Raw genomic sequence first — 13,946 nt, 5'->3', positions numbered from 1 at the left:
GGTGGAAAATAAGTATTTGGTCAATAACAAAAGTTCATCTCAATACTTTGTTATATATCCTTTATTGGCAATGACAGAGGTCAAACCTTTTCTGTAAGTCCTCACAAGGTTGGCACACACCGTTGCTGGTATGTTGGCCCATTCCTCCATGCAGATCTCCTCAAGAGCAGTGATGTTTTGAAGCTGTCGCTGGGCAACACGGACTTTCAACTCCATCTAAAGGTTTTCTATAGGGTTGAGATCTGGAGACTGGCTAGGCCACTCCAGGACCTTGAAATGCTTCTTACGAAGCCACTCCTTCGTTGCCCTGGCAGTCTGCTTGGAATCATTGTCATGCTGAAAGACCCAGCCACATTTCATCTTCAGTGCCCTTGCTGATGGAAGGAGGTTTGTACTCAAAATCTCACGATACATGGCCCCATTCATTCTTTCATGTATACGGATCAGTCGTCCTGGTCCCTTTGCAGAGAAACAGCCCCAAAGCATGATGTTGCCACCCCCATGCTGCACAGTAGGTATGGTGTTCTTTGGATGTAACTCAGCATTCTTTTTCCTCCAAACACGACGAGTTGTGTTTCTGCCAAACAGTTCTACTTTGGTTTCATCTGACCATATGACATTCTCCCAATACTCTTCTGGATCATCCAAATGCTTTCTAGCAAACTTCAGTCGGCCCCGGACATGTACTGGCTTAAGCAGGGGAACAAGTCTGGCACTACAGGATCTGAGTCCCTGGCGGCGTAGTGTGTTACTGATGGTAGCCTTTGTTAGTTTGGTCGCAGCTCTCTGCAGGTCATTCACTAGGTTTCCCCATGTGGTTCTGGGATTTTTGCTCACCGTTCTTGTGATCATTTTGACCCCACGGGTGAGATCTTGCGTTGAGCCCCAGATCGAGGGAGATTATCAGTGGTCTTGTATCTCTTCCATTTTCTAATTATTGCTCCCACAGTTGATTTCTTCACACCAAGCTGCTTGCCTATTGCAGATTCAGTCTTCCCAGTCTGGTGCAGGGCTACAATTTTGTTTTTGGTGCCCTTCGACAGCTCTTTGGTCTTCACCATGGTGGAGTTTGGAGTGTGACTGCTTGAGGTTGTGGACAGGTGTCTTTTATACTGATTAAGTTCAAACAGGTGCCATTACTACAGGTAATGGGTGGAGGACAGAGGAGCCTCTTAAAGAAGAAGTTACAGGTCTGTGAGACCCAGAAATCTTGCTCATTTGTAGGTGACCAAATACTTATTTTCCACCATAATTTGCAAATAAATTCGTTAAAAATCAGACAATGTGATTTTCTGGATGTGTTTTCTCATGTTGTCTCTCATAGTTGAGGTCTACCTATGATGTCAATTACAGGCCTCTCTCATCTTTTTAAGTGGGAGAACTTGTACAATTGGTATCTGACTAAATGCTTTTTCCCCACTGTATTTTTTCTGTGCTTAGTTCTTTTCGAGTTAATTTAGATAATATTAAAATCAAATGAAAATAAATTAAATGAAGACTAAAACAATACACGAACAATGGTAATACTAATAGAGATAGGTATAATGATAATAGACTGCAGCCCTATTGGCGTGAAATCAATGAAAGTGGAGTAATGTCCCCAGGTTTATATAAAACATTCTGTAGGGTAGATAATAAATATATGAATTAATAGATGGGCAAATATGTAAATAGATTTTAAAAAATAAATAAATAAATAAGCTAAGACGGATATATAAAATGACAACTGCAGAAAGAACTACAAAGGATGCCAATGCACAGACAAAGGAAGAACAAGGGTTCAGTGTTGAGTACAACCCAGTGTTTTTCATTCGGCTTATGCAAATAAGGAAGATGGAAAAATACCTCTGCAGCGCCACCAATTGGATGGCAGCATTCCTTCAAATGAATGTGACTTTTTAACAAGTCTTAAGTCTGCAGAGGTATTGTTCCATCTTCCTTATTTGCATAAATTACCCAGAGGAGCTTGCATGGCCGTATAAGTTTCCTCACTTACTTTCTAGGTATCCCCACACCCTTTTTGGGTGTTCTCCTTGGGGAAGAGACTATGCCCCTCCCAACCCACTCACCCCCTAGGTGTCTCCACACACCTTTTAGGTGCTCTCCTTAAGGAGACATGACACCCCTCCTGACCCTCATTCACCTTATGGATGGGAGTGCTTGCTAAACGGGACAGGAAGCTGGCCAAGGGGTTTTGGCTTCAGTAGTGAAGCAGAACGGTGCAGAAGAAAAAATAACTTATTAGTAAATGAAACATAGACAAATTTTATTGCTGAGCAGTACTAATTAAGGGACCCCAACTCCTTTAAGGCTGGGGTTCCATTGTAACTTTCCAGCCTTAAGTACTGCATGCCAGGGGGAGTACACAAGAATATACCAAGCTGCATGCAGCTTTAAGTATATCTCTGGAGTGTAGCTTGACTGTTAAGCTAGGGGTATATGGTGTCTGTTTTCACATGGTCAGAGATCGCTGCTGCATCACAGCCAGTCTTATATTTAGTGTTTCCTTAAAGGGGTTGTCCAAACTATTGATGTTGTATCCTTAAAATAGACTGCCTGGAACCCACTCTGATTAGCTATTTGCTGAACCAATGAACTGAGCCAATTTCTGCCAAGAAGCAGACAGCTCCATTCCAACTGCAGTGGCCAGGCTTGGTATTACAGGCAAAGTCACTTCAAGAGGAACATAGGAGGAATACGAAGCCTCGCCACTGCACTGAGAACGGAGCTGTCTGCTTCCTGTAGAAATTAGCTCACATAGCAAACAGCTGATCAAAGGGCATCCTAGCCAGTGGACCCTTTCCAATCTAATATGATTGCCTATCCCAAGGATAGGCCATCAGTAGTTTACAGCTGAACAACTCCATTAAGGCAGTGGTCTCCAAGTGTCCTAACGGCCAGATCGCTACTTTTGTAGCAATATACATAATATAGATATATTACTCCCAGTCTGTTTAAAAATTAGATGACCACGTTGGCGGCTACTTCTTGTGACTTCTGGAAGACGGAACAGAACGAAAGGCCCTTTTAAGCGATTCTCGTTTGCCCGAGCTGAACGTTTATCATTCAGTTTCGCTCAATTGAACAACTTTCTAAACGAATCGTTCCGTTAAAATGGGGCAGAAGAAAGGGCTGAGTGGAATTTTTTTTAACAACATGAAAGAAATAACAACTTAAGGAAGTTTGTTTATCGGAGCTTTTTGACTTTAGGTGGAACGGCTGTTTTAAGGAAATTATACTTTCACAGCAAGAAAATCTTTTGCCTCCTTGGAAATGATGGAAACCAAGTACTTATTGAAAATGGAATCTCAGATACAGAAATTAAATGGGGTTTAAAATGTACAGACGGCTTTAGCTGCAATCCAGGATAACCAAGATAAAATCTGTCTCCTACCGAAGCATTAGCCCTTCTTCATTCTTACAGCAAAACAAACAAAGCATTTAGGAGAGAAACTTGTAATGAATTTTAGGCACCGTGGTGACATAACACAATCGCCCCGCCATTAATGGATCGCCCTCAGCTTGTCAGTGCCAAGTGCCTAAAGATAACCGCTCAAGTAAGATAGATAGCCCGGCCAGGTATGGACAGATCACTTTCAGTTTTGAGAATAAAGAGAACAGATTATCCCCATGTAGAAAGATATCTATTGGCAATTTCACTTCCGGGGGGGGGGGGGGGGGGATTCGGTGGCAGCTCTGTATTGTAATATTGCTGTAGTAGATTTTAACATTTTCATTACCACATGGGCGCATGTGGTACTTTTTTTTTTGCGTTTTTTCATGATATCATAATCCACAGGAATGCATTGAGGTACTCAATGTATGGCAGAAGCACTAAAGCTCCTGATGTACACCATGTAACTTTCGCACTTAGCGGATTATGGGCTGAATTTCTACTGAATTGCTGTTACAAATTAGCATTAGCTTCAAGAGTGGTCTTATCAGAGATAACTTCCATAGAGACCTATCGGCACAACCGACACACTGATACTGAAATAGGGCAGGGAACAGGCTGAAGAATGTGCAAAGGCAACAACGGAGTACTAGGTGAGTGTAGCTAGATAAAGGGAAGTGAACTAAAGAGAAACAAATCCTATGTTCTTTCGCTGGATCTGCACTGAGTGATACTGAAAAAGTGGAGCACCTGCACCGAAAAGGGCGACCCCATGGCTGTAACCTGACTAGATTCCCCCTAAAATGTCCCTATATGCTATATAGAAACAAAGGGAAGAACTAGGACAGGGCTAGACTAATGCAGAGAAACCATTAACAGAGTACAAAGATGCAACAACAAACTGACAGATGCAAACCAGAGACTAATAATACACAAACGGAATGGGCAAGCTGCAGACAAAGCTTATAGCCGGGTCACACCAGATAACACAGGACCAGTACAGCAATGAGCCACTCATATATATACACAAGTGCTTCCAAAAGTATTACCAGGATCTTCTATACTGAGGAGCCGGACTCCTGAGGAGCTACTGTCAATCATCCAAGCCACCCCATCAGGTAAACAGCAGAAGGGTTATGTTTCTCCCTCGGCAGCCAACGCTGAATGAAACGGGCATGTGGTCTGGACTTGACTTCGGACATCTCCATGGACCCTAGGCCAGGGCAGGAAACTGTTGGAGGTGCTAACCTCTTTCAGAAAAGGGACTGTTTTAGTCGCCTAGAGCTTGAGACAGTTTTACAGAGAGTCCTTCTGTTCTGGCTCATAGAGGGGATCCAGAGCAGAAGCTAATAATATATTAAAAAGTGCCGTTGCCTTCCACGCTCCCTACCTGGCACCAAGGTCATCCAAATTGGCTGTATAGCTTGAATGCTTGTAGTAATGAGTTTAGTCAGTGATGATTTATAGGCTATAGACACCTTTGGGAGGTGATTCTTTTTTTTACTGAAATGCATGTATTTTGGCCTGAAAATTATTTTTGCAATCAGGTTTAATAAATAAAATGTATCCTATACAGCTAAAAACCGAGCGACTATTGACCCGTGTAAACAGTCTTTCATCTAGAAATGCCTGCCTGCTTACTGTGAATGGAGGCGGGTGGCCACAAGAGATCTCCGGTGTGCTCTGCCTCCATTCAGTGAGCGATTATCACTCCTGTGGGAAAGCACCAGAGCCATAATCGTTGGGTTGGTTCTTGGGCACTTAAAGGGGTACTAACTTTTAAGACCACTTCTATAAGCTTGCGTCTCATCATTTATGTAACATACTTGGATTAAACATGTTGCTGCTATACCGCTGTAATTCATGTACCACTAGGGGTCTCCCTTCCAGCTTCTCTACATGTCCATTAAAAAAAATAGATGACAACATGGAAGTATCTCTTGGATAAAAGAAAAGAACATCTGAAGCAGCCGCACAGCGCATAAAGGTTACCAACTCCGAACAGTGCTGAGATTTATTACAAGAAGTACAAAGAAAATCAAGGATTTGACCAGAGAGACTAATTATAATTTTTCCAAAAGGCTCTTGATGGGATTATCCCACCAAAAACATTTATGATATTTGTATGACCACTGTGCACAGCTCACCCCGAGTCCCCTAGGTGAACGGAGTAGCTGTGCCTATGCATAACCACTGGTCCATTTACTGTCTATAGAGATGGCCAAGCGATGCTCTCGGCTATCTCTCCGAGTCCTACAGAAGCGAATGGAGCGGTAATCATGCATACACACCACTGCTCTATTCTCACTGGGACGCGGGTAGACCGTTCTTATGGTCCTTGTTCGTTCCAGCAGTAGTATTCCCAGCGATCAAACATTTATCACCTGTCCTGCACCTGCATGACCTCCGCTCCATTCACTGTGCATGGAGATAGTTGAGTGATGTGCTCAGATATCCCCCTATGTCCCGTAGAAGTGAATGGAGGTCGGGCACCATTACTATATTCACTTGAGGGTTTCATAGTGTGCCTTTCTTGTGATCCATAGGGGTCCCAGGGGTCAGACCCCCAGTGATGATACGTTTGTCACCCATCCTATGAATAAGTGATGTTTTTGGTGGGATAACCCCTTTCAGAGATTTCTTTGGGGGTTCCATTACTATTGATAGCATCAAAAATAGCATAGCATGCAGCGCTATACATGTCATCCAATCCCATTATAAAACGTTGGAGTCCAGTGGTCACTCTTATGATTATTATTAAAGGGGTTGTCCCGCGAAACAAAGTGGGGGTATACACTTCTGTATGGCCATATTAATGCACTTTGTAATGTGCATTAATTATGAGCCATACAGAAGTTATTCACTTACCTGTTCCGTTGCTGGCGTCCTCGTCTCCATGGTGCCGTCTAATTTTCAGCGTCTAATCGCCCGATTAGACGCGCTTGCGCAGTCCGGTCTTCTCCGTGTTGAATGGGGCTGCTCGTGCTGGAGAGTGCTCCTCGTAGCTCCGCCCTGTCACGTGTGCCGATTCCAGCCAATCAGGAGGCTGGAATCGGCAATGGACCGCACAGAAGACCTGCGGTCCACCGAGGGAGAAGATCCCGGCGGCCATCTTCACAAGGTAAGTAAGAAGTCACCGGAGCGCGGGAATTCGGGTAAGTACTATCCGTTTTTTTTTTTCAACACATGCATCAGGTTTGTCTCGCGCCGAACGGGGGGGCTATTGAAAAAAAAAAAACCCCGTTTCGGCGCGGGACAACCCCTTTAAGTGAACCGAACCAGTAGAACACTATTTTGGGAAGAACTTGCCAATAGTTCAGTTCGGCACAAATCCGCAACTAGCTTTTAGTCAAGTTCTACCCAAAACAGGGATCTACTGGTTCTGTTCGCTCAACACTAGTCCTGTACACCGGTGTATAACACTGTCTAAGAGCCATATAAGTCATGTGTAACACTCTAAAGTGCTATACAAGGCTTTCATGGCTCTTAGACAGTGATATATATACCAGTTTTGGGGATTTTGGTGAACTTCTGGTTCGATTCAAACTAATTCAAAAGGTCGACAAACCGGCCTAAACTAACTGTCCAAGAGTTCTCTCATCACTACTTATGAGTCTTGCACGGTGTCATGGCTTCCGCTATAACTGGGATCCCAGTGTGAATAGAGCCTTACCTGATTCACTTATTTATTTCTATCTCTGAGGCCATTTAGTAATATATTGAAAAGACTGATAATTTTTTGATCAACTTTCCACTCCGGTTTTTAATTACTGCGCGGGGGGGACGGGGGGGACACAACATATTGTGAACTCGGCCTTCTATAAAATAGTGCCTGGATCTAATCAATGTAAATGATTACATAAGACAAAAGTGTGCTGTGGGGAGGCAGGCGGTTCCCCGGTGCTTCTGAATCCATTGAATGTCGCTCTCTCCTATAAGGCACCGCTGGGTTTTTTGTTTTGTTTGTGCAGGAACTTTCGAGCCGTCACTGTGAGTAAAGATTTCAGGAAATAATAAAATTGTTCGGTTTGATTGACAGTGAAAGACAGCTAACTGTTTTATGGAGAAAGCTAACGTACGCCGGAGGGGGGTCTATTGTGTAAATGGAAGGATTGATCACATACTCACAGCGGGACCCTCTGCATTCAGGCCCCGCTCTCTTTCTATAGCAGACCCTGTAGAGGTGAAGCGAACAGATGCACCCCTCACCCTCCGCCATAGACTCTTCGCTGAATGCCACTATTTATTTCAGTAAAATACGTCTCCGGCGCGCCCCCAGAGTTAAATATTACTTCCCACTCTGTCTGATGTACACAGGGAAAGCGTCAAAGCCATTATACTAACAGTCTGTTAAATTAGATGGGTATTAGAGTTTACATTAAGGTCACTATATGACCAAAGACGGAGCCACAATTCTATCCAGTTGCCGAAAATCCATAAATCTCCAGTTTTATAGCTCTTTTGACCTTGCGGCTCCCCCTTTATTTTTTCTTTAATTACACTGATACGACCGATATATTGGAAGATGCCAATTCCTTTAAGGCCACAATAAGATTTATGAAGGGCTGTGATTGAGAATGGTGATGTGAAAAAGTCGCAAATTATAGCGGACAACGCACTTGTACCATAATTTGTGATGTTTTGCCCTTTTTTTGCACTACACTTTAGAAAAGTGGGTGGGGCCTCCTATGGCCTGACACATTTGCCCTAATTTATGCCAAAAACTGGTGCAAATTATAGTACAAGTCTATGCCAGCTCATAGCTGGCATAGATTTGAATTTCTGACTCACAGCAAAAAATGTGCCAGTCCTGTTAAGAGCAATGAGTCTCTTAAAGGGGTATTCCCACCTTGGCAAGTTATACCTTATCTACAGGATAGGGTATACAACTTACCGATCGTTTGGTTCTGATCGCTGGCACCCCCACCGATCCAGAGAAATTGCCCCTAGCGGGTTACAAACATTTTGAGAGCTGTGGCTGCGCATGTGCATCACTGTACCATTCACTTCAATAGGATGGCTGGAGTAGCCTAATTCAAGCGCTCCACAATTTCCAGTGGTCCCACTGAAGTAAATGGGACTTCTTGAGATTGCTGAGCACTTGAACTCCATTATCTCTGGCAGTTCCCATAGAAGTAAATAGAACAGTTGGATCCCCTCAGATCGGCATGGTATCCCCTATCCTGTGGGTAGGGGATAACTTGCTGAGATGGGAACCCTCCTTTTAATTTTGGCGCATCGTCTTCAGTGCAGTTCAGTTAAAGTGTCTCTCATTCTGGAGGACCCAGATAGTGCATTACATGGACAACCCATTGATTCCAATAGCAACTGTGTAATGCTTCATTTTTCCAGTGGTGGCGCTGCAGGGAAATTGAACATTTAGTGCTGGGTTCCCCCACAGATTTCAGCTTATTACATATTATTGTAAATGGGAATGTCCAGAGTAGACAATCCCTTTAAAATGGTGATGATGGTCACATTGGGGTCATGTGATTGCTGCGAGTAATATCGCACGTGCTGACTGTATATAGGAGATCCTGGGAATCAGTGGGGTCAGTAAAGTTTATAAGCGTGCTACTTATGTGCTGCAAACAATTATAAACTGGATAGGAAGTGGGTTTGAAATGGCTTAAAGGGATTATAGGTTTAAAGCTGAATAAATGGTTCGCTGTTTTAGTTCAGACACATTAGCTTTTAAAAGATTACTCGAGTATTGACCAACAACCCCTGGAGTAGATCTTACAATAATGATCTGCGCTCAGGGGGTATCATTTTATTTGTGTTTGGGAAGGAGGCATTCCCTGGAGTTTGGACTCTTCTTCTGAGCTTGGGATTCCCCGCTGAGGATAATCTAGTAGGGGAGGTTTAATGCACTTAATCAGAGCTAGGTAAAGAATCTGGCTTAAATTAGCAAGGAATTCCACATACCGCACCCTGACACCAGTAATAGCAATGGAAGCGGAAGTGTCTCCACCGGCCAGGGAGACTTTACTACCTGTTACCTTCTAGTAAGTCAATAATTGGATCCTACTTTGCCCACTGATGATGACAATGATCTTCTTCTATGTCTTTTAGCTCCTTGACCTGTTCATGATTTGGGATTGGTCTACATATCTTGCCGATTATGGACAACCCAACTCCAAATATCTAAGAGTGAACCCGAACACAGCTCTCATTCTGCTCGAGAAGTAAGTGTGTGCTCCCAAAGTACAATGACCGTTCCCCTCATCCTAATATTACCACATCGAGAGGAAGCTTTCACCTGGGTCTGTGGGTATTGATGGCCGGCATTAATCATGAACTAGAGCCATAAATAGATACATTTATCTGATATTTGCCCCTTTCTTTATTTATCCATCTCATATCTGCCTATATCTCATATGTATCTGCATCTCATATCTGTTATCTATCTTATATCTATACACAGTATCTATCTTACATCTGCTTATTTATCTATCTCATATCTGCCTATCTCATGTGTATCTGCATCTCATATCTGTCTGTTATCTATCTTATATCTATACACAGTATCTATCTTACAACTTCCTATCTCATATGTATCTGCATTTCATATCTGTCTATTTGTTATCTATCTCCTATCTATACACAGTAACTATCTTACATCTGCGTATCTAATATGTATCCGCAACTCCTATAAATCCATTCCATATCTATCATCTATTTATTCATTTTGTCTATATATCTCCTATTTGTCATCTATTTATCCATCTCATATCTATCTATGTATCCATCTCTGTCTATATCTGCATCTCACATCTGTTTGTCTGTTTATCCATCCATCTCAGATCCATTTATATACCTCCTATCTCTTTATCCGTATATGGAAAGACCGCGCTGAGTAACACGGAGGACCAGGTGCTGCATGGGGAATAATCTTGCTTTCCATCTATTTATCCGTCTCATTTCTATCTAATATGTACCCATCTGTTTATTTATCCATCGCATATCTGTCTAGATTTCATTTCTACCTGTCTGGCTGTATTCACACAAAGGATTTCCATGCGCAAGTTCTGTCCAATTCGGAAAAGGAAAAAAGTGAAAAGAACCCATTCATTTCAATGGGTTAATTCACAGGAGAGATTTTTTTTTTCTTGGACCGATATTCTGAGATAGAAAAAAAATGTCCTGTTTTGGGTGATTCTTGATTAAGAATCACTCATTATTAACTATGGCAGTAAAAATACGCATCGCACTAACATGCCATGAAATTTACATGCGAGTGTGATGCGCTTTTTTTCTACTATTTCCCCCTCTCTATGTAAGCGCTGCAGGAAAAAATAAAAAATAAATAAATTGCTGCATATCAGTCTGTCTCTTTATCCATCATCTATTTACTATCTCATATCTAGCTATATGTATCATAGCTGTCTAATTACCCATCTCATATGTCTGTCATATCCATCTGTATCTCATGTCTATCTATACATCCATCTCATATCCATGTATATGCCTCATTATCTATTTATCCATCTCATATATATCTACCCATCTGTTTGTTTATTGATCCATCTCATATCTGTCAATTTGTCATCTATCTACCTTCTCCTATCTTTCTATTTATCTGTATCATAGCTAACTAATTAACCATCTCATATCTGCCTATTCAGAGGCGTAACTTGAAGCTCCGGGGCCCCAATGCAAAATCTGTAACAGGGCCCCCAACTATAATGCTTTATTCATAGTACTGGGCTCCCTTTATGGAGAAGACAGGCCTTATGGGCCCCCTAAGGGTCCTGGGCTCGGGTGCAACCGCATCCCGTATAGTTACACCCCTGGTAAAGTCTGTCCATTATCATCTACCTATTTATCTACCTCATATCTATTAATCGGTCTAATATCTATTTTACGGATGTTTTAAGGTATGCTGCTCTCAAGTTGCTAAAAAAGCAGCAGGAGGTCAAAGAAGCTGTCCCGGTGTTGTGCTGCCCACTAATAACTAATAACGGCCGGCACCCCCTCTGTCTCTACGGTCCAGGCTGTCCTGTTCTATCATTATGTAGAATTACAGGTTGTCACCTTCCTCTTCCTCTCCCCAGGATGAAAGACATGAACAAGAAGAATAATATCTTCGCTCAGTTCAGAAAGAATGACCGGGATAGACAGAAGCTAATAGACACGGTGGTGAAGCAGCTGAGAAGCCTGGTGAATGGGATGTCCCAACACTCCTAGTGGCGGCCGTCCTACAAAGTGTACAGAAGCCTATAATCAGCACATTGCTTTCCTGCAGAAGACAACGTCTCCGTTGGGACGGGACTAGATCATGTTTTTACGGTTGCTTTTTGTAACTCTCCGGTTTTTATATCTCGCGCACAAGTGGTGTCAGGAGTGGAAGCGGTCGTTGGCGTGTACAGCGGATGAATGGACTATAAATATTGTATTTTATCTATTGCTGCTAAAGTCTGCCACTTTTTCTGATTCTAGGGCATTTTAAGGTGGATTTTTGTAAGTTGTGTGAAGTCATTGAGACGGTAAGTGCGTCAGTCATAGAGATGAAGGGTCTGCTAATGATTACAGCACCCTGCGGACCCCGATCATTGTCTGCTGAATGGACATGTCTTCCTATGTAAGTGTATGAGCAGCCACTTTTTCCTATAGATTTGGTTCTCAGGGGTTGTGATTTTGAACTATACTTTGTAAATATTTGCTTTTAATCTCCTTCGGGAATAAAAGGAATGTCAAAGAAAATCTTGTGGTTTTATTTATCGCAGCACATACAATTATATAGACTTTATGCGTCTTTTTGTGTCATAGAGAAAAAACATTAAAAGGGGTTGTACCAGAATGACACGTTACCAGGATAGGGGATAATTGGCTGATCGTGGGGGTCTCTGCGCAGAGTCCTCCACTGATGTTGAGAATAGGGTCCTGTGGCCCCCTCTGTCTGTCACTGTGGGGGTCGCTTCTTCCCCTACAGTAACGTCAGAATGAATGGGGTGCTGGCCAAGCATGTGCTTTTGGCGTTCCGTTCATTTCAATGGGGCTTGTGGAAATGCCTGAGTGCTTGCCGCTTGGCTATCTCTGGCAGTCCCACTGAAAGTGAATGGAGCGGTAGCCCGTTTGCATGACAATCACTCCAGTCTCTTCCTCACTGTGTAGTATGTCCCCAGTAAGAAGATTAGGGGACACAGGACCCACGGAATCAGTGAGGGTCCCACACCAATCAGCAAATTATCCCCCTATCCTGTGACATCACAGTAGGGGAATAAACAACCCTGTAGTGACAGGCAGACAAGGGCACGGGGCACCAGTCTCGAGATTGGCATGGTCTCAGGGGTAAGACCCCCACTGATCAGCAATTTATTACCTATCCTATGGATTTTGGTACAATCCCTTTAACCTACCATGCAATTTGGGGTATATTGATAAAAAAAAAAGTTCCTACGCATTGGTGAGTTAGTAATCACCATGGATGATGGAAGGGGGAGATTGAAAGGTGATGATAGAAAATTACTTTGCGCAAAAGTATTTAGACCTAAATACATATCTGGAACCCCGGCTGCTGAAGAGCTTCATGTGCAGTACATTTGCATTGAGCACCCATGGCTCCTTTTTTCGTATGTATGGAAACCCTCCAATAATTTTTTTCTCTTCGTATTTTAAAGGTGGCCATACACATCTGATGAATGTATATGGGAAGGAGGCTCCAGGCTCTTCCCTGACAGCAAATGTGGGGGAAACTGGCCGTGGATTATTTCCTTCTATGTACTTACACTGAATGCCATTACATTAGGAACACCTACTCAATAATGGGTTGCTGCACCTGTGAGTTTGGAGGTCAGGTAGTGTTGAGAATTCATTGTTCTGTTCCTCCATAGTGAGCCGAGCTTAATGACATGTAGCGTTGTCCTCTGGAAAGATGGCGCTGTGGTTGGAGAAGACTTCCTAAAGATATGGGTGTAGATTGTCAGCTAACACGTCCCTGCAGCGTTCACAATTCAAGGATTATAGTATGATGACCAACAGTCCTAGGCCATGCCAGGAAACCACTCGCCCGATCATGCCACCGACACCACCAATTTGTCACACCCTAACAGTTTCCCCTCAGGATACAACTTCATGCTGTTTACACCAGATGTGGACTCAGCCATCTGTATGGTTCAACAAGAAATAGGACTCGTCCCTGCAGATAACCTTCTACCATGTGTCCAAGGTCCATTGACATCTTTCCTGGGCTAATACGAGGCCTTGTTGGCAATGATACGGTGTCATCAGGGGCGTCCTTATCCGTCTTCAGCTATTGAACCCTAGTTGACGCAAGATGGTCAATTTGTCTAACATCTACACTGTTGTATTGTTGGGTCAGTTGGTCCACTGTGGCACATTGTTGCTGAGATTACAGACGTACCACCAAAGGATCAACCATACATGGCCTTCCGCTGTGTGATCTTCTATCGGATGTCTGTCCATGGGGCAACCAGTCTTAGTACACTCTCGATAACATAATCCCCGAAGAGCCAACAAGTGCTTTCAGAAATACTGGCATGACACTTCCAGGTACCAATAATCTGCCTGCTTTTAAAGTCATACTAGT

The 13,946-nt window shown here is 43.0% G+C and overlaps 1 protein-coding gene across 4 annotated transcripts in view; it reads left to right on the top strand.

Annotated features, from left to right (window-relative positions):
- Positions 1 to 12,090, top strand: part of EXOC6 (exocyst complex component 6) — a 232,202-nt gene extending 220,112 nt beyond the window's left edge. For all 4 annotated transcript variants that reach the window (XM_066600991.1, XM_066600989.1, XM_066600990.1 and 1 more), the window contains 2 exons: positions 9,470 to 9,582; positions 11,452 to 12,090. In XM_066600991.1, the coding sequence (XP_066457088.1) occupies positions 9,470 to 9,582; positions 11,452 to 11,584 (246 nt within the window). In that variant the 3' untranslated portion in view covers positions 11,585 to 12,090. The remainder of the gene's footprint in view (positions 1 to 9,469; positions 9,583 to 11,451) is intronic.
- Positions 12,091 to 13,946: the final 1,856 nt, after the last annotated feature.

The sequence above is a fragment of the Eleutherodactylus coqui genome, chromosome 4 (assembly GCF_035609145.1).
Source record: "Eleutherodactylus coqui strain aEleCoq1 chromosome 4, aEleCoq1.hap1, whole genome shotgun sequence".
Classification (NCBI taxonomy): domain Eukaryota; kingdom Metazoa; phylum Chordata; class Amphibia; order Anura; family Eleutherodactylidae; genus Eleutherodactylus; species Eleutherodactylus coqui.
This window is presented reverse-complemented; position numbering and strand designations above follow the sequence as displayed.